This window comes from Anser brachyrhynchus, assembly GCF_964034855.1.
Source record: "Anser brachyrhynchus genome assembly, chromosome: 2".
Classification (NCBI taxonomy): domain Eukaryota; kingdom Metazoa; phylum Chordata; class Aves; order Anseriformes; family Anatidae; genus Anser; species Anser brachyrhynchus.
The window spans coordinates 107,892,782-107,918,056 of NC_137695.1; the positions used below are offsets into that span (position 1 = coordinate 107,892,782).

Here is a 25,275-nt window from a genome sequence, read left to right on the forward strand (position 1 = left end):
GTCATGAAAATGTTGAAAGACCAACTGTTCTAACACAATTAACATTAAATTTCCTATAATAAACAAAGAGGTGGGGAGAAACTCAGCTATTCTCAGGTAACACAATGTGGCAACCGTTGGAAAGTGATGACTTTGATAGTTACCAGTTTTTACTACACATTGTGAGAATCATTGAATCACAGAATGGTTTGAATTGGAAGGGACCTTAAAGATCACCTAGTTCCAACCTGCCTGCCATGGGTAGGGACAACTCCCACTACACCAGGTTGCTCAAAGCCCCATCCAGCCTGGCCTTAAACACTTCCAGGGAGGGGGCATTCACAGCTTCTCTGGGCAATCTATTCCAGTGCTTCAACACCCTCTGAGTAAAGATTTTCTTCTTTATATCTCATCTAAACCTTTTAGTTTAAAACCATTTCCCTTTGTCCTATCAGTACACCCCCTGATAAATAATCCCTCTCCAGCTTTCTTGTTGGCCCCTCTTGAGCACTGGAAGGCCACTATAAGGTCTCCCCATAGCCTTCTTTTCTTCAGGCTGAACAATCACAACTCTCTCAGCCTCTTTTCATAGGAGAGGTGCTCCAGCTCTCTTATCATCCTCATGGACCTCCTCTGGACTCACTCGAACAGGTCCATGTTAGACCTCTGTTGGGAACCCCAGAGCTGAATGCAGTACTCCAGGTGGGGTCTCATGAGAGTGGAGTAGAGGGGCAGAATCACCTCTCTCAGCATGCTGGTCATTCTTCTTTTGGTGGATCCCAGGATACGGTTGGCTTTCTGGGCTGCAAGCACACATTGCTGGCTCATATTCAGTTTTTCATCCACCAACATACCCAAGTCCTTCTCTGCACACTTGCTCTCAATCCACTCATCACCCAGCCTGTATTCATGCTTTTAACTGCCCAGACCCAGGTGCAGGACATTGTATTTGGCCTTGGTGAGGTTCATGGACCGCCTCCCAAACCTGTCAAGGTCCCTTTGGATGGCATCCCTTCCCTCTAGTGTGTCAACTGCACTACGTAGCTTGGTGTCATCTGCAAAATTCCTGATGGTGCACTCAAATCTCATTGTCCATGTCACTGACAAAGATGTGAAATAATAGTTGTCCCAATATCAACCCCTGAGGAACACCACTCGTCACTGGTCTCCACCTGAACATTGAGCCATTGACTGCAACTCTTTGAATGCAATCATCCAACCATTTTTTTTTCTACTGGGTGGTCCATCCATCAAATCCATGTCTCTCCAATTCAGAGAAAAGGATGTTGTATGGGACAGTGTCAAATGTTTTGCATAAGTCCAGATGGATGAACCTAGAAAGGTTCATCTGAAAGGAGAACTTTGTCTCCTTTTGTCCTCAACACTAGTATAAGTATCAGATTTCAAATTCTCCTCAAAAACTGGGATTGTTATCATCAGCCTCAGCTGGGAAATGGTAGTAAGACAGCTCTGGTGAATTTGCCATATGGTTTCACAGAATAACCTGTAGATATCACTTCCGCATGTAAAGGGTGTATTACTTCTGTATGCATTTGGGTGTGAAAAAAGGTAACTGCTTTGAAGGACATGTCTCAGAAAGCCTTGCCAATTCAATGCAGCACTCAAGAATGGGTTTATCTCCTTCACTGAAGATGTATGGCTTCAACCACTTTTAATGTTTTGATGATTCCGAAGTAAAGAACACCATTAAACATAGTTGAATCTTCAAGATTAATATAGGGGTACAGAATTCACTCACTTTGTGCATATATCAGAAAATCAGCCTGACTATCCTACGCCGTGAAGAAAGACAGCATGTATAAAGCTGAAAAATTGTGTAGAATTATCTTGCTCTGTTGTTTTTCAATTCTCCCTCAAGTAATTTCAAATGCTAATTTTCATCTGGAGGCTAAAACCATGGCAGCAAAAGTTTCTCTGTAAAGATAAGTGTGGAGCTTCCACACTGCTGTAGTTCTGACAACTTTCTGCTACATAAAAACAAAAAATGTGCCAAGGAAGTTGAGTACCATTATTCAAAGCAATATTTCTGCTTCAGATGCCTGAAAGGGAACTTTCAGTTCGAAAGAAAATGTATTTTTGTTTCTGAAAACCCTTATTAAAATGTTCACACAACATATACAGTAGTGTGTGGAAGAAAGATGCATTTTGCAGAAAAGAGAAAGAAAATGAAAGGGGTTATTACAGTGGCAAGTTTATGCTGCTGCAGTGAAGACTGTATAAACACTTCCATTGTAAATATTTATTTTCAGAAGTTTATAACTTGTACTTAAAAAACTTCTGACTGAAACTTGACTTGATGTCTGTCTCTATAACCAGCAATATACAAAGTGAAACAGTTTAGTGTCTGCTTTACAATTAAATACAGACAAGAGGGTGAAAGGCTTAATTGAGGCATTAAATCTAAAGCTTCTTTATTTTAAAAAGTAACTTTTTACAGTCATTAAGTATGCTCTGAAATACTTGCAAAAAACATCTTAGATCATGTTCCTGGGTGTGCTGCAACAAGCAGAGAGATTCAGTGAGCCTGACCTATGAGGATTATTCAGAAGTCAAGAGATGCTGAAATGAATGTACTTCATATACAAAGACATACAGCTTGCATGTGAGTATCTGCTGTTTCACACATGATTGATCTGCTTGAAAACTAGCCCTGGTAGAAATAACGAGAGATGCTGTAGCACTGTATTAACATTCATTTGTCCCTCATAATTTACATTAGCTGGTGTAGTGGTGGAGGAAGCATTACAAAGCCATTGATAGAGACTTGCTAGAAGAAGCTAAGTCATAGCTGAATTAACTAGGTGAACTTCAGAAGACAGAGAACATACAAAACAAAAAAGATTTTTCCTGCTTGGTAATCAGGGTTAGACATGCAAGATCAACAACTGCCATCTGATAATAAGAAAATCCAGCAGTATGTGTGGAACTAAGTACTGTATAGATATTCAACATATTGCTCCCAGTAAAGGACCTGGTTAAAATTCATTGATTACCTAACTCCTGAAAAAAAAAAAAAAAAAAAAGCTACCAGTAAATTGAACAGATCATAAAAGAGCTTGACATTCTGCTATAAAATAATTTTAAAGAATTATATCCATGGGAACGAGGGATACATAAAACAAAGCACAGATTTTTAAATTGCACCTGCTTGCTGGTTCTGCATGACCCAATATTCTGGCTTGTGACAAGGGATTCTTTTTAATCATGGTGTCTGAGGTGCGGATTCCATCTGTTGATGCCAATTATAGCAGATCACCAGAAGTCTTTACTAGCTGTAAATTCAGTCTATCAGCCACATTACACTTACCACATAAAAGAAAAATGATGTTACTTTTCCAATCCAAATTGCACACTTTGTGTACATTACTTTTACAATGGAAGCAAAACCTTTTTTGATTATTAGTTGAGAAAGCCTCCATTAGGTATGTCTTTTAAAAAATGCTTCTCTCCCTTATTCAAATTAGCAGCAGATTGCTATGAATACCAAGGTGGAAGATACCAGTCTGTGTGTCAAACTCTGGTTAGTATGGAAGACAGTAACACTTTAATAAACAGGTGATTATGCAACTCCCAGCTCTGTTAAAAGCAGATTGGTAATCTATTACAAACTGATTAAATTTGCCACTTTTTCACTTCAAACAATTATATTTGCTCATTAACACTTGATATGTTGAACGCAGCTTAAGAAGAACATAGGAAAATTAAATATCAATCATTCTAACTCCTCAGAGATTTAAAACTGACTCATGTAATGATGTTTTCCTTCAAAGAACAATAGGCATGTGCACCTGTGAAAGATGTGGTGGAAGAGAAAAGGAAGAATGGGAAAAGCTATTTTAAGACTGATGTAAAGTAGACATCAAGGGAATTAAACACGTAGCTTAACTGTTGTGCTGTATTGATGTGTTTATACATATCTGTGTGAAAATGTGTTCTAAAACAGAGCATGAACATCTTTGGCTATATCTGTGAGCTATGGCACATGACAGGCTTACTAGCATGGAAGACATACAGAGACAAAGTCTTTTTGGCATGTGAAACAAATACCTTTCCTTTCACAGTTAATAGAGCCTTAAAGGAGTTTTAGAGATTATTCCGTTACCTTATCACCTTTGCAAAAGGCAGAGACTGCTGTGCAAAGGCTTTGTCAAGAAGCTGGGATGATGAGAATAACACTAACTAGTCTTTACAGAACTGCATCTATCACAACATTGCAGACAGTCACATATTCTTCACATCATGGAAGATGACCTGTTTCTACTTCCCTTATTCTCCTTCTTGACTAGACACTTCTCCTTGCCACCGTAACAGGAAAAAGGTGTGGCTAAGAACCTGTTGTGACTTGCCAGTGGATCTGATACATGGACTTTCAGTACAGTATTGCATCCAATACTTGTCTTTAAAACCTAGAGTACAAAACCCTCAAGCTTGGTATTTGTTATTCAAGTATTGTGATGAGTGATAATGCTGCCTTTAAACCTGCTTCAGACAGGAATGACATACCAAAAAGCTGTCAGAAGGATCTGTGGAACATTCTGATGAAAACAACTGTATTACACACTGCAAGTAAAATGCCAGCTATGTATCTTTTCATTTTAGGATTCAGCTAAAGGTGAAAAACAACAGCACCATCAAGTAAAGGTTAAATGGAACAATCCACTTCTCAGAAAAGGAGACTGTAAAGGCCTAAAGTGAATTAAACACATGCTCTATTTTTGTCCTAGTTTACTCTCTTGCTTATATGTAGAAAGATGTGGTGGGTGGCTAACAGAAGTGAAAAATGAAGCACATTTAATGGCTCAAGGTCTAGATCTCCAATTCTAATTCTGGTGTAAAATTGTAAGATGGTGGTAAGGCAGTTCTGCATCCTGCCCCCCATCATCTAAAGCAATAGCACCTCATTTGGGACTAGCCAGAGCTAGTAGTACAGAACTAGAAGTACAGAAAGGAAGAGATATGTAGCCTCCCATTGGTAGAAGTAGGGACTGGGGGCTGCAGTGGAGTTTTTGCCCCCCTTAGGGTGCAAATTATTTGACTTATATGTGCTCTTATTTGACAAGGCTAACTTTTTCTCTGCATTGATAAAATGTCATTAAAAAGTATATATCACTCCTAAATCCAACACATGGTACAATTATTCCGAGTATATTATTCTCAGTACTCTAGCTGGAACTCTTAGAAGGCTGGACATATATTGAAATAATGTAAGTGGGTGTAGCTCAACTTCTTCAGGTCCATTGAAAAATCCAGGAAGCTTTGTTACAGAATACTTATTGCAGAGGAGAATCCCTCTGAGCAGTGGAGGAGCGATCAAATTGTCACACATATGCTATCTTAGCATATAGGCAAGAGTCTGGCATGTTGTTCAATACTATGATCAAGCAGTCACAGAAGACTCATCTTTCCCACCTGTTACAGCTCTGAACTTGACCAAAAAATATGTAAGAACTGCATCAGAATGGGCAAATATATCTTGTTGGTTCTTGTTCACAAACAAACTTTTAAAAGATGGTCTGTAAAATTCTCTCTCTAGATCCTTTTGAAGAATTGCCCTGCAAGAGCAATGTGTCTTTGGGTCATCTACTAAAACTTGTCAAATAAAGTATTTCCCAGTTTAAAGACCTGAAGCCTAGATATCATTGAATACAAGAATATACATTTTCTTATCACTGTTGTCACTCTGAAGTTTACTAAGTGTTTCCACCTTGACTTATTTCTTTTTTCATGAGTAACAAGATATTGAGTAAATTCTGCTAAAAAGGATGTATTTTGCTTTTCTACACAAAATCTACTTGAATACAAACATAAAGGACTACTTACTTGAAATATGTGAAAATAAGACAGTAACAATCCAGTTTGCTTGCTTTTACCTAGGTGTTTGAACCTATTCTCTCTTGACTACTGACCTCTTAGCTTCTCATAGCAAAAACCAAAGGGTAAGACACTTACCTTGTGTAGCAATGTAGTGATTCGGCCTATGATAACCCTAAAATAAATTGGAAAAAAAAATGTAAGCACCTTGTCTGTTGCTATTAGTGAAACTTCATTTAGAGTAGTTTTCAATAAAAATCACAACAGTAAGAGTGACATATTAAATTCAAAATTTCTTTCCAGCAGGGGAAGAGCAAGAGAGAAGGGGAAGAAGAAGCAAATGTGTTTTCTGCAAGATACTGAAGTTGCATCCTTGTACATTAGGGTACAGAAGTAATACGTTCTTTAAGTCTCTTGTTGGATCTGCTGAACACGAACAGCATGAAATCCTCTCTAGCACTTGCAGCTAATAGTGTGAGATGCTCATGAAGGCTGATACATACCTTCAAGCTATTGCTATTTATTGAAAAGTCTGTCCCTTTCTTAACAGCTAAAGAATGCTCGATTTGCATTCAGCCCTGAAAAGGGTGGTGGGATGTTCACTCTGTCCTCTGTGATTTGTTTATGATTTATTCCTGAACATTAAAAAAGAGGGCAAATTCTTTGACTAAATGGTTTGGTATGAATAAACTTGTTCACCTCTAAATGGGAAAAACAAAGCAATTCCTTGTTTCTCTGATGGCAAGAACAAGTTAAACACAAGCTGGCTGTGCAATAAAGACTAATACTCCATGGATCTTCACAACATTGAATAGGTTGTCGACAGGGAACAATACCACTTTTATTGTGTTTGAGTTTATGATGTGATGGGAGTGTCACCAAAGGTTTAGATCATGCACTAGTATGTTGATAAATTCAGTTATACCACTTTTAATCTTTCTGTAATGGTTAGGTTCCATTGTCAGTCAACAAAGGCAAGAATTTAAAGCTCAAGCTTTCATGCCATTGCAACTTCTCTGTAAAAGAGCAAGAGGGACTGTAGTGAAGCAAAGTGGGAAAGATGCAAAGCAATTGAAAATAGTTTGAATATTACAGAAAACATAACAAAAATTATAGAACTGATTTTTCTACATGTCATGGAAGCAAAATCTGGAATTGTACAAACTGAGAACTCTTCAGATAGCTACAGAGTCGATTTTTTTTTCTGCTGTGTGTTATCTAACATCCGTAGTGGCTTCGATTAAATGATTCAGTTTCTCAGTGAAAAAAAAAAAAAAAAGCATTGGGAAAAATAGAGTATAGCCATTGCCCCCCTCTCATTTATGCACAAAAAATTCATAGTATCAACACGTTTATTCTGACAACACAGCAACAATAACTCCATGCAAGTGAAAAATAGCATCTGCTTCTGTAGTAGTAAACAAGAATTTCCAATGGAAATCTGACTAGCAAGATTATAAATGAAAAATGCTGTGTTTTATGCTCAAGTTGCTTTTGGAAGATGTCTGCAAACCTCCAAACTTTGCAATGAAGCCATCTGCTGGGATGAGGAAGAGATTTTTTTTTGTTCTCACCCATTATGTCTTTCAGGGCTATACTCTTTCCATACTCCTTTTCTATTCCTCTCATTATTTCCATAGGCAAAAAAGGGTTGCTATGCTGCTATTTTATCAGTATCTACAATAGGCTATTGTGCAAATTCTTCTTCCTCACATCTTTCAATATTTTAGAATGAGAAACAAATCTGACCCAAGAGCACACTAGTAGCCTAAAATGAGAACAATCCTGAATGTTGAAGAAAGTTTGAAAGTTAATTCAAATGTAGATCTTCAATGTAAACTCTCTTTTTATGACAGAGATTACTCCCTTCAGATTTTAGTGAGATGTCTTACTAAATGCATCTCCATATCTGCCTTTAGCTTCTGGTGGATGTATTATTCTTTCATATAAAAAGGGGCTGAGCAGAAATCTAAGTTTCACTTAATGGTTCCTGAGCGTACTAACAAACATCAATTGAAGAAGTTATCCTCAGACTTACACCTTCAGATTGCTAAAACTGAAGTAAACCTACTTTCTTGTACAGCTCAAGTTCCTCTGGTATTCCGAAAAACATCTCTTACATTCCCGTTTCATACTGGTGACTAAATTTAACTGTGAACCATGACACCATTTTTTAAAGATGTCACTGCTGAACAAGAAATCTTTAGCAGACACTGTTTCTTATGAAGCAACACTTACCCAAACATCTAGCATTCCATGTGAATAATAATTATCTTTGCTAACCATAGATTTCTGACTTTAGACAGTATTGACTTTCTGATGATTTTCAATGCTACTTTTGAGTTCATTCTTTCAACCAAAAACACCTTGTCTCTTAAAGAATTTATTCTAATGTAAAACATTAAGTTAACACGATGCAGAATGAACAAAGAAGCCACCTTCAATAATTAAACAGCCTACAAATTTAATGAAATGTCTTGCTTGCATTAGAAGTACTGGTTAACAGCTGCAGAATATACTTTGAAGGCAACTTAAAAGTGCAGAGATGACAAGAGATTGCAAATCCCTGCATTAGGCATTACAGAGTTTTGTCACATTAATATGCAAACAGCTTTCTTTTAAATGTGGAATGATGCCAAGTTGTTGACAGGAAGTGAAAATAACATTTTGTTAGCCCAGATAAGCACCAGCAGGCAAAGTAGCCATACAGTGTTGCTGGCAAGATTTCAGTCTATTGGCAGATTGAGGAAATAGCTCCTTTCATTTGCCTATTGACAAAACCTTTGAGGCCTTTTTTTTTCTTTTTGTGAACACCTAGCTTTCAAAGAGAGCACTTTCCGACAATGTTTAGCAGCTGATATTAGCTGTGATATCTACTAATAGAAATTATGAATAATGCGAGAATAATAAGAGCTGACTCTTTGAACACAATGCCTAGTTTGTTGACTACATCAGTATACGCACATCAATATAATTTCCATTGATGTAATCAGAGCTTGTTTCGCCTTCAATGGGCTGCAATCTCACTCGAGAATGGTCATCTGAAACAGGAACAAGGGAGAGAAAAAAAAGCAATTAAAGACATTCAGTAATGAATATGACATCAAAATCTTACTTTAAAGTCAAACTAAAATCTCATTATTGCCAACTTCATGATTGTTTTGTTGGCCATGAAAAAATTGTATAGACAATGAATCTTCATTTTGGTCATTCATGAGGCTTTCCAAATTACCTCTGATGTTCAATTTGAATGCCTTAAATATTTCTAATTTGCAATCCTTTGCAATTATTATTATTATATTTTGCCTTAATAAACCCCCAAACCTTTTGTCAGCAAAATAATTAACATTAAGTTGTCTAAGTTTTACTCAGTTGGAAATGTTTCTGCCAGTACTCAAAATAAGCTGGAGTCATTCTACACGACATAATGCTACCTCACAGCTTCTAGAAAAAACTCATTATGTTTACAGTAAGGGAGAAAGCAAAATAAAGTAATGATGAAAAACAAGCAGTCAGATAATGACTTTGTCACTGAATTTTGCTCCATGGTGGCCATCTGTATCTGTCCAGGAATCCTACCTGTTAGCAAACACTTCCAACTCTAATTTCCAAATTCCAGTCCAAAACACCAGGGCATGAATTTATTTCTTGTCAGCTGCCTCATTTACTTTATGATGCCGCAGCGGTGATTAAGAAGTGCTAGAGGCTACATCCACCTCATAAAAGCTTCTCAGTATGCTGGTAGGGCTTTTTCTTCTCTGAGAATTTGGAACATGCTTCTCTTGGTTCAAAAGTGACCAAGCACAATGGCTTCTCTAGAATACCACACAAGTTGTTGATAAAACAATACTTTAAAGAAATTTAAGGGCATGATGTCAATGATCTCAAGGATGGAGACATAGAAAATAGTTTCTTTACTGCTGCTTTATTTACAAGTTCCTCCTGCTAATTAGATACCTATATATTATTGTTTTTGAATGGCACTTTTTAGCTGACTTACAACTGACTACAGACCTTATTGATTGTCATTATTTTCTTGTAAAGGAAATAAGCATAGAGCACAAGAGAAACTTGCCACCCGTGTTCTCAATAGCTATTTTTTTTCAACCTCAAAAAAATCCAAAACAATAAAAAAATGAATGAAAGAACAAGAAGGAGTTTTAAAAAACAATTTGTTTTTCAGAAGTAGCATAATATTTGCCCATGTTCTGGAGGAGGAAGGAGAGGGCAAGTGGTTCTTAGAATAACATTGTTTCAGAATTACAAGTCGAAAGATTTTCAAATGGATGAGTAGGAAAGGAAGAGGAAAATTCTTGACTTCAACCTCTTTTATGATCTAAGTCTCACTGACTACAGATCTCAGAGCCTAGTCTGCTTCCGTGGGATTCCCCAGGGAGAGAGCAAGGGCATACATAGCTGTAAACCAAATACAGTAAATATATATTTTTTGCAGCTTTGCAGCTCTAGATTCTACACACCTAGTATATTGCTAGTTTGTTGTGATTATTTCAGCCAACAGTCTTTGAGAATGAGTTTTTCCAAAGACGTTGGGATATTCAGATCAATTAAGTTCATCAGGTCATCCTTTTCAGCCTTTTTATTCAGTTTTCAAAGACAAAAAATTTATAGAGATGTGATCCTCCATTACATAACCCATGGCTGCCTGACCTTATCAAGCTACTCTTATTCAAGTGCTGTGCTATTCTCTGCTTAATTAAGCTATTTATCAGTTTCTTCAGAACAGAGGTTCAGCTCACAGGTCCTTAATTCTAAAAGCCCATCTTACTTAAGAAAGATACTACATTAGGAACTTTCTAATCTTCTGACATGGCTGCTGTTTTTATGGTTTTGGGACCTGATCCAACTTCTATTGAAGTCAACAGACTCCAGAAGTTAACCTAGATTGGATTCATTGCTCATCCATATTTTCATCATTTCATGCATCATTTCCTTAAAAGCATTCTTACCAGGACAACTCAGGCTAGTAAATATCTCCACTTTTATATTTCTTGGAGTACTTAGGGTCAGATTTAATTGTCCAAACACAAGCACTCATGGCATTTTACACAGCCCAGGATATGGAATGGCACTAATCTCTTGTGGGAACTGTGTCACATTTTTGGTCCTGCACAGATGTCCTAGGTCACCTGAAATGGCACTGCTATGTTTAGACAACTAAATCCTGTCTTTAATGACTTGTGTATCAATGAATTCCATATTGGGCAAACCAAGCTTAAATTTCCCATTGAGTAACTTCTTAAAAACGACAACTTCCTGTTATTTCTTTTAGACTGATTTATACCACTGAGTAATACTCAGCACTATCCTTTATTATTATTATTATTACTTTATTACTTCTATTATTTACTCTATTCTTTCCTTGCAATTATTTTTGCTTCAGATTTTGCAAAACAAAGTAAGTTACTTCATAACTGTATCTTCATATAACCTTTTTGCCCTTTTTTTTCTTCACATACATCCTGCATTCTCACTTAAGTTTCTGGGAATTCTTCAAATAATGGACGGTTCAATACCCTTTCGCTTGCAGTGGAGCTGGAGTGACTCCCTTTTTTATTGCTTTGAAAACTCCAGTTAATTCCTTGGTGCATGGCAACACTTTTTAACCTGAAAAAAATTCTTTAGTCAACAACAAGAAATTCTTTCTGTGTGTATGCCCATGCTTATGTCAGGTAAGCTTATGTCTTAGTAAGCGTAAGAAGTAACAAAGCCAGATATTCTTCAAACATGTACAATGATTTTAAATGGCCTCTATGTTAATTGTGTAGATTTTTAGGTTATTTTGTTCCTTTATACTTTAGCTTGCTCTTTAACATTTTTGTAGCTTTTAAATACTCTCTTTTCCACTGTTATTTTGTTACCCTCTATCAAATTTAATTTTGCACTGATCACTTAAGCTTTCGAAATGAGTTATGTTAGAATTCATTTGTCTTTATAGAAGGCGATAATAGATAATGAATATGCACATTTTAATCTTGCTTCCGTCACGTTACCTACAACATGTGTATGCCAGTCTGCAGACTGTGAACTCTAACAAGCCCCTTGAGTAGCCAGTTGATTAGCATGCCTAGCCAATGACACTTTCTTGGGAAGTGCCTTGCTGATTCTTTGCAAATCAAGCCTTTCAGAAATGTCTCAGCTAAAATCTTTAGCTGCTTTTAAAAGCTGTGATCAATATCCTCTTCTCATTTAGTCAATGTTGAGTTAGGTAAAAATAAATACATAACCCCTTCCATCCTGAAATTACCTCCAGATCTCTCCAGAGGAATAAAAAAAATAGATTTTACCAAAATCCATGCATAACCCTACATGGACACAAATTTTTTCTTGAGTAAAAAGAGATTCATTTAGCAGATTCATGCCATTTTTTTAGTTGTTAATAAGAAAACACAAAGCCTTTTGTGTTCAATAAAGGAGGAATATGTTTTGTGTAGGGGACTGGACTGTGGGCATGATTCAGCTTGTTGAACAGAGGCTCACAAGTTGTAGCTACTTTCATACAGTAGGTAGGGCATGCTTGTAGCCAATTAAATGCACATCACTTGGGTAATGTAAAGCATGTTGCCATTTTGACAAGTTCATGCATTGCTGGTAGCTTGGTGCTTTTGTTTTAGTTCCCTCAGAGAACAATAATGACTACAAGCAATAATGTAACAACAGTATCTTGGGGAAAATTTAAACAAAGAGGATAAATGGACAGAAAAAGCTACATTAAACTCTTTACAGAAAAAAATATACATTTCACTATAATCATATACCCATAATCTGTGGCATCTAAACTATCTGTATTTTTAATTCTTTAAACACAGCATAAAAAGGCAATTTAGTAAAATGCTTTAAAAGCTAAAGCCAATACTTTAAACAACTATCTGGGATGAATTTTCAAAAGTGGACTGCTAAAACTGTACTCTTAGACTCTAAGCCAAGCAATCATTTATCAGCAGAAAACTACACAAAGTAATTAGACAGTTAACTACTTCATTTACATACATCTATTTAACAGATGACAAACTGTGGACAGTTTCAGCCTCTCTTTTAAGATACTGCCCTTTACTCTAATTAATTTTAATTTTGTATTTGTATTATAGACACATAAATAGGAAATGTTACTGATAATTCCATTTAACTCTTTCCCTTTGCTAAATACTGATGACATTAAAAGTAAATTGAGATCCAAATGATCACAGTAACATTTGCCCTCTCAGAGAGCCTTCAGTATTACTTGTAATTGCCATTGATTTGTGTATCTAATATCTTTTACTTGTTTTCCCTTTGCTACTCATCACTTCCTTTCCTCAGACATATAGCACTATCAGTCTTGTGTTTACTTCAGCCAGAGGGAGTCAAAGCAAAAGGCAATGTATTATGTGACATTAAAGAGGGGACTGACAAAGCTAAACACTGACTAAGAGAGAAGACCTATTGTTCACAGGCTTGGACTGGAAATAAAAAGTTCACAAAGGAAGAGTAAACATAAAGCTGGAGAATGCTCTTCGATATTCTTTTTTATGCCTTCAGTATTTTTACTTAAGTGAGGATAGCCATCTAATGTATTGCTATATCCTCTCAAAATTACAAGTTAGTTACACTAAAGTTTGATTGCATAGAAACCAAAACCATGCCTAGTAAACCATGAAGAGTAAACACCTTTACATATGCTACAGCCCATCATGATATTCACATTTCCCTAGAAGATTTCATTTATTTATTTATTTTTCAGTAAGTAGCATTGTATTTTCTGCCTTGGTGTTCATTTACAGCATCTCTTGACACAGTGTTTTGCAATCGCATAATGCTAGATTTAGGGGTCACTCGCCAAAGCACACTCTCATCCTCTAAAGTTATTTGATTATCAGCATACTGAATCTTCATCAAACTTAGTTTCAAATAAAACAAACATACCCTGTTTTTTTCCTTAGATTCCATCTAGCATTAAGAAGGTAAGTCAGGATGGCTGTCTCTGTTATCAAGGAACACTTAAGCAGCAGTATTGTCCATTCCTACAACATTCAGAACCATCCGATCATCCAAACATCCAATGTCAAGAGATCAACCCATGAGACCATGCGTACTCTTCCACTAAGCTGCCAGGAGCAGTCTGGGAGCTGTCAGAGTTGAGCATTGGTTAAAGATGTCATTCTCTATTAGCCAAATGTAGATCACAGGATGGGAGGTATACAGGAGGCTAGCGGAGAAAATGCATTAAATCTGACAGTTTCCTCAAAAAAATATAACTTCTTCCCTCACTTTTATGTTCTTAATTAGGGAAAAGCAATATAAGCCTGATGTGAGCAAGAGGCTGGTGGCCATTCTCATCCAGTTCTGAAAGGAAGTTAACACGGTGCACAATTATGTTGTCAACACTTACATGCAATGATATTCCCGTATCTATTTTTCATTCTGTTCTCATCTTTCTTAGCTGAATCCCACGGTGCAGACTGTCCTTCAAAGAAACTCTAAAAAAAGGAAGGAAAGTAACATTAAGAAATGCATGCAGCGACAGTTGCCTTATGGATAAACCAAGGAGAAGGGCAAACAGTACTCCCAAGTGTTGTTGAAGTGTCATTTAACTGATTCTTTCATTGAGCAAAAATACAGTTCTCCTATTTAAATGGTTTTTACGTATAGCTCCAAATGTTATCTAAAATTTGCCAAGAGATTATTTGTGTAACAGCAAGAAGAATTATTTGCATGTGAAATGCTAGTGGACTTTTCCAAAGTTGCGTGCTTGCAACACTAACAGTCCTTCACTTGTGCTATCCAGATTCTTTGTGTAGTTCTCTTATACACACAGCTGAAGCTGAAATAGCTCCATCATCAGTACTGGAGTTGCTCCAGTATTTGAGTGCACAATTACACACTGTACAAACAGATTTTATTTTTCATCATATCCACAATTTTTGGTTACTTCTTGGCAGATACTTCATGCATCTAAACATATTTTTAAAAAGTTGGATTCAACTATCATGTGTGTGTCTTTTCTACAAACACAATTTATACCAGCAAGATGATTTTTTTGTCAGAGAATAAAAATATGATTTTGTGAAAGATATAATCTATCTCATATTCACACAACCTTTGTGCTACAGTTAACAAATTCAATAAAAATGAGAAAGTTGAAGGTGCTCAAAATATGTATTTACATTTACATAAAACACAGAAGCTAGCAAAGGGGCAGTAAGCAAGCCTGTGACATACAGCATTTGCACAATTTCTTAATTTATGCACTGCATTTGTAAGTCGTTTAATGTAGATGCATTTTATCCTTTCATATTGAAACATTCATTCTGGGGTAAAAATATTTACTTGCCAAATGAACCAGTGGAATTCTACCAGGACAATGGCAGACCTTAACTCATGTTTTGGTATTTCCACTGGAATGATCAGTAACATTTCATCTTTGATTCAAGAGGAACAAGAATGCACATGATTTACTTTTTCAGTATCAGAAGTCAGAAACAGCTAACTCTCAAGCTAAACAGGGAAAAATGTACAGAAGCTTGTGCCTCTCACAAGACCTCAGCACTTTCTGAGTGGTTTAAAATAATGTCTGTGAATAGAGTATCAGTGTCTTTTGCCCTCATACTTAAAATGCATTGTTGCTCAAATCCCAGAGATACCATTAGTAAAAAGAATGAAAGTCAAAATAAACCCTTGATCTCTTGCTGAAGTCAACAGAACATGGGGGCATTTGATGTCTAAAGTAAGTTTTCTTTTAATATGTTCACTAGAGTGGTCATTTCCAACTTATGAGTTGAAAACTCCTGGGAATACAAGGATTGCTTTTAAAATATTTGTAAAGAATAACTTGAGAAAAACAGAAACCTTGCCAAATGGCTTCAATTGGTTTGCCCTACATCTCTCTGCACTTCCTTAGAACGAATTTAAAGGTTTACAAATTGAAATGACTAAAACCCACTATTATTAGTAAGTTTCTTCTTAACCATGGGACATCACTATTGGGTATAGCTCTGAGAAATGCAGTTACCTGCCAGGACAGAGAAGTGGAACCCTGCAAATCTTTAGATGATTTACAACTTCGTTGCTGTTTGCCAAAAATGTCAGTGATTATCTGATTATTTATTGGCCAACAGTGTCTTAAGCAAGCCCTTCAACCTCAGAGCACCCTCAACTCAAGCTAGATGGAAAATACTTTTGCAACAGGTCAGGGCACACTGAACAAGGAATTGCTCTCCATGGGCAAAGACAATGACCAATGTCGCAATTTCTTGCAAAGTTCATACTTACTTTCAGACAACACTGGAAGATGAGCAATTAACACAGTTAAGGCAAAATAGAAATGCAAATGTTCAGCAACAGAGCTCCAAAGGCAGAACAAACAAGCTAATCGTTCATCCTATCTAGACCTTGGCCAGCTACCTTATTCAGGATTTTGCCTTTCAGGCAGCTAAAATGCAGAAAATCCTAGTTTTCTTACAGTCCCTCTCCTAGAGGCTAGTTCACAGAATGGATCCATAAGACACAGGCCAGCAAGTGGTTTTGGGTTTAACTCACTAAGCGTTACATGTGTTGTTACAGAGGAAAAGTCCTACTGCTACAGCTTCCAAGTCTACACCTTGAAACATGGAGGGCCCAAATATACTCCCAGGGACTTTCCCCTTCTCCATGTCCCACTAATGAACTTTCAAAAAATTGCTTTAAACCAATCGATTAGATTAAATCTCTAGAGACAATGAGGAAACTTTTGTATGGTGTTAAATTCAGGGAAGATATATGATAGGAAATGTACTGGTTTGGGCAGTTCATCTGTTTCTCATCTGCAAATGTATTGGTTCAATTTATCCCACCTGTTTGGAACTTCAGAAAACAATCTATAGGGCTTAATGAGCCCTACAGATAAAATATCTCCTGATAATTTATCTGCAATGTAGATAATTTTGTTCTTTAGAATACATCTGTATCACATCTTACACAGTAATGAAAACTCAGAGGCAGATTTACATTTCCAGCTCCTATATATTGACTTCACTTTCTTTATTGAACGTGTATTATAGAAAAATAACTCCAGATGTATGTGTGTGTATATATCTATATAAATCAATAAATTAGTGGCTGAAATAAAATCTGTCACATAGGGAAAATAGACTTTAAGTAGATCCATTTTTAAAAATTCTTTTTGGGATACACACAGGTATTTCAGTGGGAAGTGTACAGAAAGGATAATTTGAAAGGAGAGGTATTACAGTGGGAAAGCATAAAAAGAAACAGTTATTGTAAAAGACAGCTGGAGTGTCATTTCCTAAATTCCCCATGTGCTACTGTTACACAAACTGCAACAGAACGATAATCCACAATGAATTACAAGGAGAAATCCCATTTGTCCCAGAAGTAAAGAACAGAGCAGATACCTTGTAACAGATGATCTGTCAAGATCTTTCCTTACTTGTGAGAAATATGTGTTTCATTGCAGAATTTTTTTAATGTCTTTCCTGACATATCACTCTCTGGGGACACTGCTGCACAGCAGCCCACACATTATCTTAGTGGCTATTCATTCTAATTCATCCCTTAAAGTTTCTTAAAAATGTGCAATATTAGGAAGAAATACGTTCCCAACTAGCTTCATTCCACCAAATGTCTGGCAAGGGCAATGGACAACTGAAAATGTGTGTAGGACATTTCTCAAATGATTTAAAATATATATTTCTTTAACTCAAATCACACAAAGCCTTGGCTACCCAGCCCCTGTGATGTACTTGAAAGATGAAATACTTTTCAAACCAGCTGTTGTTGTAGCAAGCATTTCAGTATGCAATGACTACTGTCATTCTGTTATTAGAAATTATTTCAATAATCAAGATAAAACACTGTTTCTGAAAACAACCAAAATATACAGAACTGCAGTACATGCAACTTGAGAACTGGTCAATGATGCAGCAGCAGGATCATCTTAGGATGAATGTGAAGTTTTTACTTGCTTTAACTCAATGCTGCAGCGGTTTCCATTAAAAATTAAATATTTGCCAAGGGCTAATTCACTGTGACCCTCAGACTAGAAAATAACTGCAATATCTCAAATAAGAGGGGAAGATAATCATTGCAAACACCGATTTTTAAAAATGATTCCCTTTTCTCATTTAAAATTCATAAGACCAGAAAATATTAAAAGGGACCTATATAAAAGTACAGTTTGAAGAGTCTGGAATATGGGTGAGATCTTCAAAATACAATTTGTGGCTCTGATGATTGTCATTTCTCGCACCGCGCTTTCCATCCTAGTTTTTTATGCTTCAAATTAAGGATAATAAAAATAATGTATCTTTGTAAGCATTTTAAGGTCTATAAATGTAAAATGTTGAGTGCAATTACTATTTTTATTATTAATCCAAAGCCAAGACAACTTTTTCAAAAAAATACTTCATAGTTGCTAGGTGACAACGGTGTAGTCTCCTACAATGTCATTTACAAAATCACCAGCAAAGAAATGAGAAATTAAGGACATCGAAACTCTTACTCTGCCTACTTAATAAATAAGCATATTATTCACAAGTACAAAGAAATGTATACATCCCTGTGTAACAATCTTAAGTCTGATCTGCGGATTTGTTTTTAAAGGTATGACTTCTTATGCTGTCAGTATGGTGTTTGATTGTCCTGAATGACCCTATGTTTCTCTACTGCTACTGTCCATTTTTCCATTTCTATTTCTAGGTGATCAGATTGAGATGTACTTTAACAAATTGAGTAATTTGACCTATTAAGTTTTAAATGTCTCTGGTGGTTTTTTTTTCAAGCTACATGCTGAGTTACGCACGCTAATTTAGGCCAGAACAGGCAACTAATGGAGGTCCTTGTCTAAACTGAATTAGCTATGTAAGAAACTCACATTTCTACTATAGGTCCTTAGAGTCGCATCTAAATTAGATCCCTAAAATGCCCTGAATTGGATAGTGAAGACACATTACTAGTTTTACCCAAATATATATCACCCTTTACTGCTGCTGTGCCCAGTTTATATGTGGAGATTACAGATGGAGAAAATGCAATCATTACACTCTGAGTTAAGATCCTATTGTTGTGTTAGGCTCTTCTTTGTATTTACAAACCCTAATAAATACACCCTGTATTATAAGCAGTTCCATGAATGTTTGGAGGACAAAGATCTTCAGGCTCATTTAATGAACGGTGCAACATTTGTAAGGTCTGTACATCTGTCAGTTCATTGTTTTTTCATTATCTGAACTCTCATTTGGAACCTGCAAAATATCTGGCACATGAGGATGTTCTTGTTACTTAAAAATGTCAAATGGATTTTGAAACAAGAAAGTGAAATCATTATACTCATTTTGATGATAACTGAGAATTCGGATTATTAAGGAACTGAGAAGGAAGAGTCATGGGATTATTACATTAAAGAAAACTGCAGAGAGGTCCAAGCTATGGAATAACATTTTTAATCTTCTAGTCACTTTGAGAGAAGATTTTATCATTGAAAATGCATCACCTGCAGGTAATAGATCACCCCAAGTGTTTGTGAGCAGTGGTAAATGATTTCACTGATGGCAACTCACTGTATGCAAGCAGCTCTTCATACTTCAATCATTGCTTTGGTCACTGAAAGAATTTGTGGATGACAGCATGTCACCAGAGAATATATTCACTATCAGATTCTCCTCCTCTGTCAGCTTCAATCACTGAGAATTATGTCCAGTTTTCAAATAATGGAATTTTAAAAAACATTTTACTATGCCTGCCCTTGAAAACTGTCTGTTGCAGGAGCCAATGTAAAAATCTATCTAATCAATGTAAATTGCCTTCAGCGTTTATAAAGCATTTATCAGTGTGTTACTGTAACCTAGGTCGGAACATGGAAGAAATAAAAACAAAAAAAACAATAAAGAATGCCGCAAATAGAATATATTGGTGTTATCTCCTAGACTCGTTCTGCTAGGAATTTTCTGGAAAAATTAGGCTGATAGTGTACACAACATTTTCTGGGTGTGATATTAAAGGTGCAAACCAGTCCTAAAGCAGATACACAATTATTATCCTAACAGCAGCGACTCTCTGGTATTATCCCTGATTGCTGCTCCTTTATGTTGTTAGGACTTCTTAAACTAATGTGAAAAAAACCAATCAACCAAACAAACAAAAACAAATTAAAAAAAAAACACAAACAAAACAAAACAAAATAATAAAAAACCAAAAACCAAAAACCAAAACCAAAACTAACAAACAAAAACATTCATGAATTAACAGATGCATAAATGCCTGCATAAAGAGTTGCCTGAAGCAGGAAACAGTCTTTTCCTCCTTGGGTGCATTTAGGTTAGCTTACAGAACACCTGAGAGAAAGAGTAGAAAAGCAAAAGACTATCTGGTCTTCTGAGGCACTAAACATCATAGTCATTGCCTACATTAAATGCTGAGGAAATGGAAGGGGAACTGTCACCTCCTCCTCCAATTGCAGAATGATTTACCAATTCAGATTTTAAAAAACAGGAACAAAACCATGTGGTAAGACAAAATATGGTACAAGCTGTATTGGTGTGCTCATTTTTCAGAGGCAAGATGCTTTCAATTAGTGTATTTTCTAGCACATTTGTATTTTTGAAGTCACAGGCTGTGGTACTCCCTTGAAAGCTGGCCAGTCTAGTTAAGCTGTAGCTGCATAATGAAAACATATTAAAATGATTAAACTGTTTTGGCATACTGTTTTTAATAACATAGATATACTTGTGGCTGTTAGCATGAGCTAGCCCTAGCTGATTATCGCATTAGCAAATGTATATGAATTTTAGTTAATGCTACAGGATAAGACAGTAGCTGAGTTATAAGAGTAGAAAGGTAACTTAAATGCAAGTGACCCCCCATCACTGGGGAAGCCATGAAGCTGTCGAACACCTTCAGGAACTGCAGATCATGAGTGTCAGCCGTGGTGACGGCTAGTTTTCAGGCATCAAGTATATTTGAACAAGATAATTAATAACTGGGTATTCTCTGTCTGGTCCTATATCTGACATTGGCCAGGATGTCTCGGGGCAAGGACCCAGAGGACAAGGGAGGCGCCTTCTGCAAGATGCTGCAGTAGGGTGCATGGCAGGGCTGCAACGACCATGCAGACCCACCCGACTTCTCTATTGGACTGCGTCCTCTCTCCTGCAGAACAGGGAAGTCATGTAATTTGTAAAATTGGACGTATCTGTGATTGAAGTGCTTTGGTATCTAAGTCCATTTTGTCTCCACACTGTCATTTGGTCTCAAACAACAACAATAGTGTAAAAGCAAATGTCGAATTACCTTCCTTCCAATTTTAAAACCAAATTATTTATGAGATCTATCAATGTAATTTCATATCTAACACTGCTACACCTGAAGTTCACTTGCACAATTAAAGAGCAGGAATATAAATATTTAAAGATTTTGTGGATTCATCTAAAAATTTGATAGATAACCTAGATTCTATATGCTTTCCGAACCATTTCTATTCTACCTACTTAAGTTTTAAAAACTCCATTACTTTCATTCCTTTAAAATTCTTTAAGACTTCCCTATATGGAAAGATTTTAGAAATATGGTGAAATGCGAATTAGTAGAAGGACTGCAATAGAACATACAATTAAAATTCTAATTTAGAGCTTATTCCCTGGCATACCAGATAGCAATAACTTAACCTCATTAATCTTCCTGATTTATCTCCAGCGGAAAAATATCCTATGTTGATGGGATTTTATGATCCTTTTTTTTTATAGAAAGGACCCTCTGGGTAAAATATGCACACTTGCACTGTATCTCATGTGCAGGATATATTATTTTTAACTTATCTGTAAAAAAGTTAAAGTTGGTCTCAAGAAGTGCTTATTTCCTCTCGTGAAAATGCAATTCTTGCTTCAGTGAATTTAATAGTTTTTATGTACAACACGTCTTTTTTATCAGTAAATTTCCCTATTACTACCCCGCTTTTTTTAAACATCATGTAATTAAAAGTTTTGTACACAACTATCATACCTTGTACATTTTCAAGAAGACAGTGAACTTGAGCAACATTCATGACTGTAACGTCTGTAAAACAATAAAGTGAACCTATGTATGCTCCACTGAATACCAACTACTTCTGTGCTTTGATAGGAAACCTCTTCTGGGAAAATACAGAGAGAACATTGATCACCACAAAGGCACTATCCACCCTTTTGTGAACAAAATTATCTGCTTCATTATTCACTAACTTTTCTATCTCCTTCCCTGCTCTCTATGTTGTTCAAAAGGATACAATTACACGTGTCACTTGCACATTACATGACTAAAAGATGGCACGGAGTTATTTTATTTCTTAATGAGAATTCCTGTTTACCAAGATGCAGGTATTTACACAGAAAGTGGCAGGAGTCAAGGTTACAGAGTGCACTGAATGTGTGGATAAGGGTTTTATGACAAATTCTAAACTTTTTATATCACCTTTGGAAGGGTAACATGAATGCCTCAAATGACTGGGACAAAAAGAAAGTATTCAGCCTGATCACTACGATGAATGAGGCCAAAAAAGAGAAGTATCTTAAGATAATGGATGAAGGCTGAAACATCAACTCTGTGCTAATGCAGGCATCTAACTATGACTTAATTCAGGGAGGTTAATGAAACTACTACTACTACTACTACTACTACTACTACTACTACTACTACTTCTCTCTTTTGATGTCTTCTTCGAAAAGTTACCCCGCTTTCCTCCATTAAAGGATACCTTATCTCTACTAATAGAGAAGTAGCTATTACCTGGTGCTTTGAAGAGTTGCTGCCAAACTTGCAGTTTAATCAAATTTCTTTTCCCTCTGTTTAGAGTTACTTGCATTTAAATAAGGCTGTCTATACTCCTGTGCATCAATTCTCTATTAGAATTTAGAAAAGTGTATTTTTGATGAATTCTTTGTAACGCTGCTTGGTTTTTACTTCCAATTTTTAATCAAGAAACTCTTTTCCAAGTACCTTTATGCCAAGCAAAATGTTCCTCCCACAACACTGCTCGGAACTCAGAAGTACAGCACTCCTTGATTTTCTCTGTTAAACATGGAAATGTGAGCAAGCATGTGGATTCTAGAAAGAGCTTTTAGGTGCCATAGAGCTTTGAGAATACTGTTTTGGATCTTTCTGAGTGCTTCAAGTTTTAATTCAAAAAATTAATTGAAGATTTAAATATTCTGGCATTTTCCTCATAAAAATTATCATTGTGATGTTTGATTTACTTTACAAATAATAAAAGATTGCCCCAGGGAACAGTTTCAAAGAGCTAATGAAATGCTATTAAAGCAGAACATAAGATACAACGTGTTATGAAAAAAAATAAGCATGAACTACTGCTTTTTTTTCCTTCCTATAGTAAAAAGAAGAGTTTGCAATTGGTTTAAAACACCAAAAAAGAAAAAAAAAGGAAAAGTACAAAGAGAAAGAAAAGGATGAAGATAAAAAGAAGGAGATGGAGAAGAAGTGGGAAGAGGAAGAAGAAGAGGAAAGGATGTGAAAGTATTTTTAGTCATCAAACGAAAATAATATGCATTTAGTTGAAGTAGTAGGCTTTCTGTAGTAGTCATAACTTTGTGTTCACTCATGTTTTATGTAGTGATTAATAAGACTTACTCTACTTATTGCCTACATATTCTATGTAATGAATAAAATAAGGCTTAAGGATTCCAAGGAACTCTCTCTGGATTAAGGGGAAATACTTACTTTTCATGGCAAAAGGACCTGATCAACACTGTAGGCCAGGACACTACTCTTTGAGTAACTATATTATTTGAGTAGGTACTATTTTTTTAATACCTGCGTACTTCTGACATCCACTTGTTGAATACTATTTCTAATAAAAGGTGATCAACATTGAACTGGTGGACACATAACAATGATAAGAAAGGTGACTTATGACACATTTATAGCAAAACCAGTAGTATTTTTTTCCTGTTTTTATCTGAATAAGTCACTGTAATTGAGGCAGCTGAGCCGAGCTCAGAATTCACAAGAAATGCCTGACTCTTTAAATTATCAACTGACCCAAGCAAAGAAAACCTGGCAACATTTAAAAATCCTCTGTATAGACATGCTGTTTCTGATTTAGAACCACACAATTTGGAAAAGCCTTGAATGTAATAAAATTCCCTAATGTAACAGAAAACAGCATGTGGGGCAAGGAAACAAAAGCAAATCAATGTTGAATTTGAAAAGTGAACAAAACCCCTCCTATCTTTAGCCAAGCTGTAATGTACACACAGCTGATCTAACCTTTCAGAAGTGATAAAGCACCCCTCAGAGTCTGCTCACTAAGTGAGCCTCGAGGGTTTTCATGAGTGTATCTAGGCCACTCCAGTTCATATAGTTTGGACAAAAGATAAGAAAGAAACAAAGCTCACATAATAAGGTTTTAATTCTGCTAAGGGGCAACCCTTATATCCTCATAAGCTACAAGATAAAAGTCCAAGTACACTGGTGTGCACAGATGGAACACAAACTTTTGTTTTTCCCAGTGGATAAGATAACACTTTTCAAGGGAAATAAGACTACTAGGCTAGGCTAAAATAAATAATAAGGGTCTATTTGCATTGCCCTTTCAAAAAAATTATAGCACTTCATTGTGCTGGTTCATTACATTTTTTGATCTTCACAGGAAACTTTGGTGCCTTGGTGTCTGCTTTGCTTGTTTGCAAATACACTCTGCTATCAAATACAAAGATACTTTTTCCTTCCTCTAAGTTCGACTTTTAGTCCATCATTTTCCTTGTTCTAAAGAAAAAGATTTTCTGTGTAAAGCTATGTGTCTATTTCCCACTTTGCCTGGCTGGCATCCAGCCCCTGTGCCTATTGCTTGCTATGCTGTTCTGCTCAGGGGAGTGCAGCAATAGATCACAGCAGAGCCACTGAGGGTTTCCACAGTGGTGGGAGCTCCTGTTCCTTCATTAGTTGAAACTCCTGGCTCTGGCTTTAAAGCTATGCCTCTTTTTTCCCAAACATCCCTCCGCAGGTTGCCACTCTGTGACTGCTTCCTGCCAGTCATCTTCCATTTGGACAGCTCCATACTTACTGGAAAGGAGTGAGGGGGGAAGAACTTTGAAAAAATATGCTGGTGGTCCTAGCAAATTCCACATCGCTCTGAGGAACTATACTGCAAGTACAATGCAGAGTATTTAAAAGCATATAAACAGCATAAAAATAGTCATGGTAGTAAAGGGATTGACAATGATGACAAGTGTTGCTGTCAGTTTTTAACCTAATCATTTTTAGCATGCTTACTGCATGCTGACAGACAGCAGCATTTCAATACAGCCCCAAGACTACTTGTTAGAAGGAAGAGTGCCTGGTTAGATGCACTAATGAGTAGCAGCAGCTTGCCAACCTCAAATTTCCTATTTTGATATTTGAAATGTATATACAGCACATCTCTAATTCCAAGAGAGGTATCTCTGAAAAAATTTATCAACCAGGCTTAAAAACCAGACAGTTCTT

The 25,275-nt window shown here is 36.3% G+C and overlaps 1 protein-coding gene across 21 annotated transcripts in view; it reads right to left on the bottom strand.

Moving 5' to 3' along the window:
- The window catches only part of PTPRM (protein tyrosine phosphatase receptor type M), a 477,900-nt gene that overhangs the window by 46,789 nt on the left and 405,836 nt on the right, over positions 1-25,275 (bottom strand). For all 21 annotated transcript variants that reach the window (XM_080579375.1, XM_080579374.1, XM_080579372.1 and 18 more), the window contains 3 exons: positions 14,198-14,285; positions 8,776-8,852; positions 5,950-5,986 (listed from right to left, as the gene is read on the bottom strand). In XM_080579375.1, the coding sequence (XP_080435501.1) occupies positions 5,950-5,986; positions 8,776-8,852; positions 14,198-14,285 (202 nt within the window). The remainder of the gene's footprint in view (positions 1-5,949; positions 5,987-8,775; positions 8,853-14,197; positions 14,286-25,275) is intronic.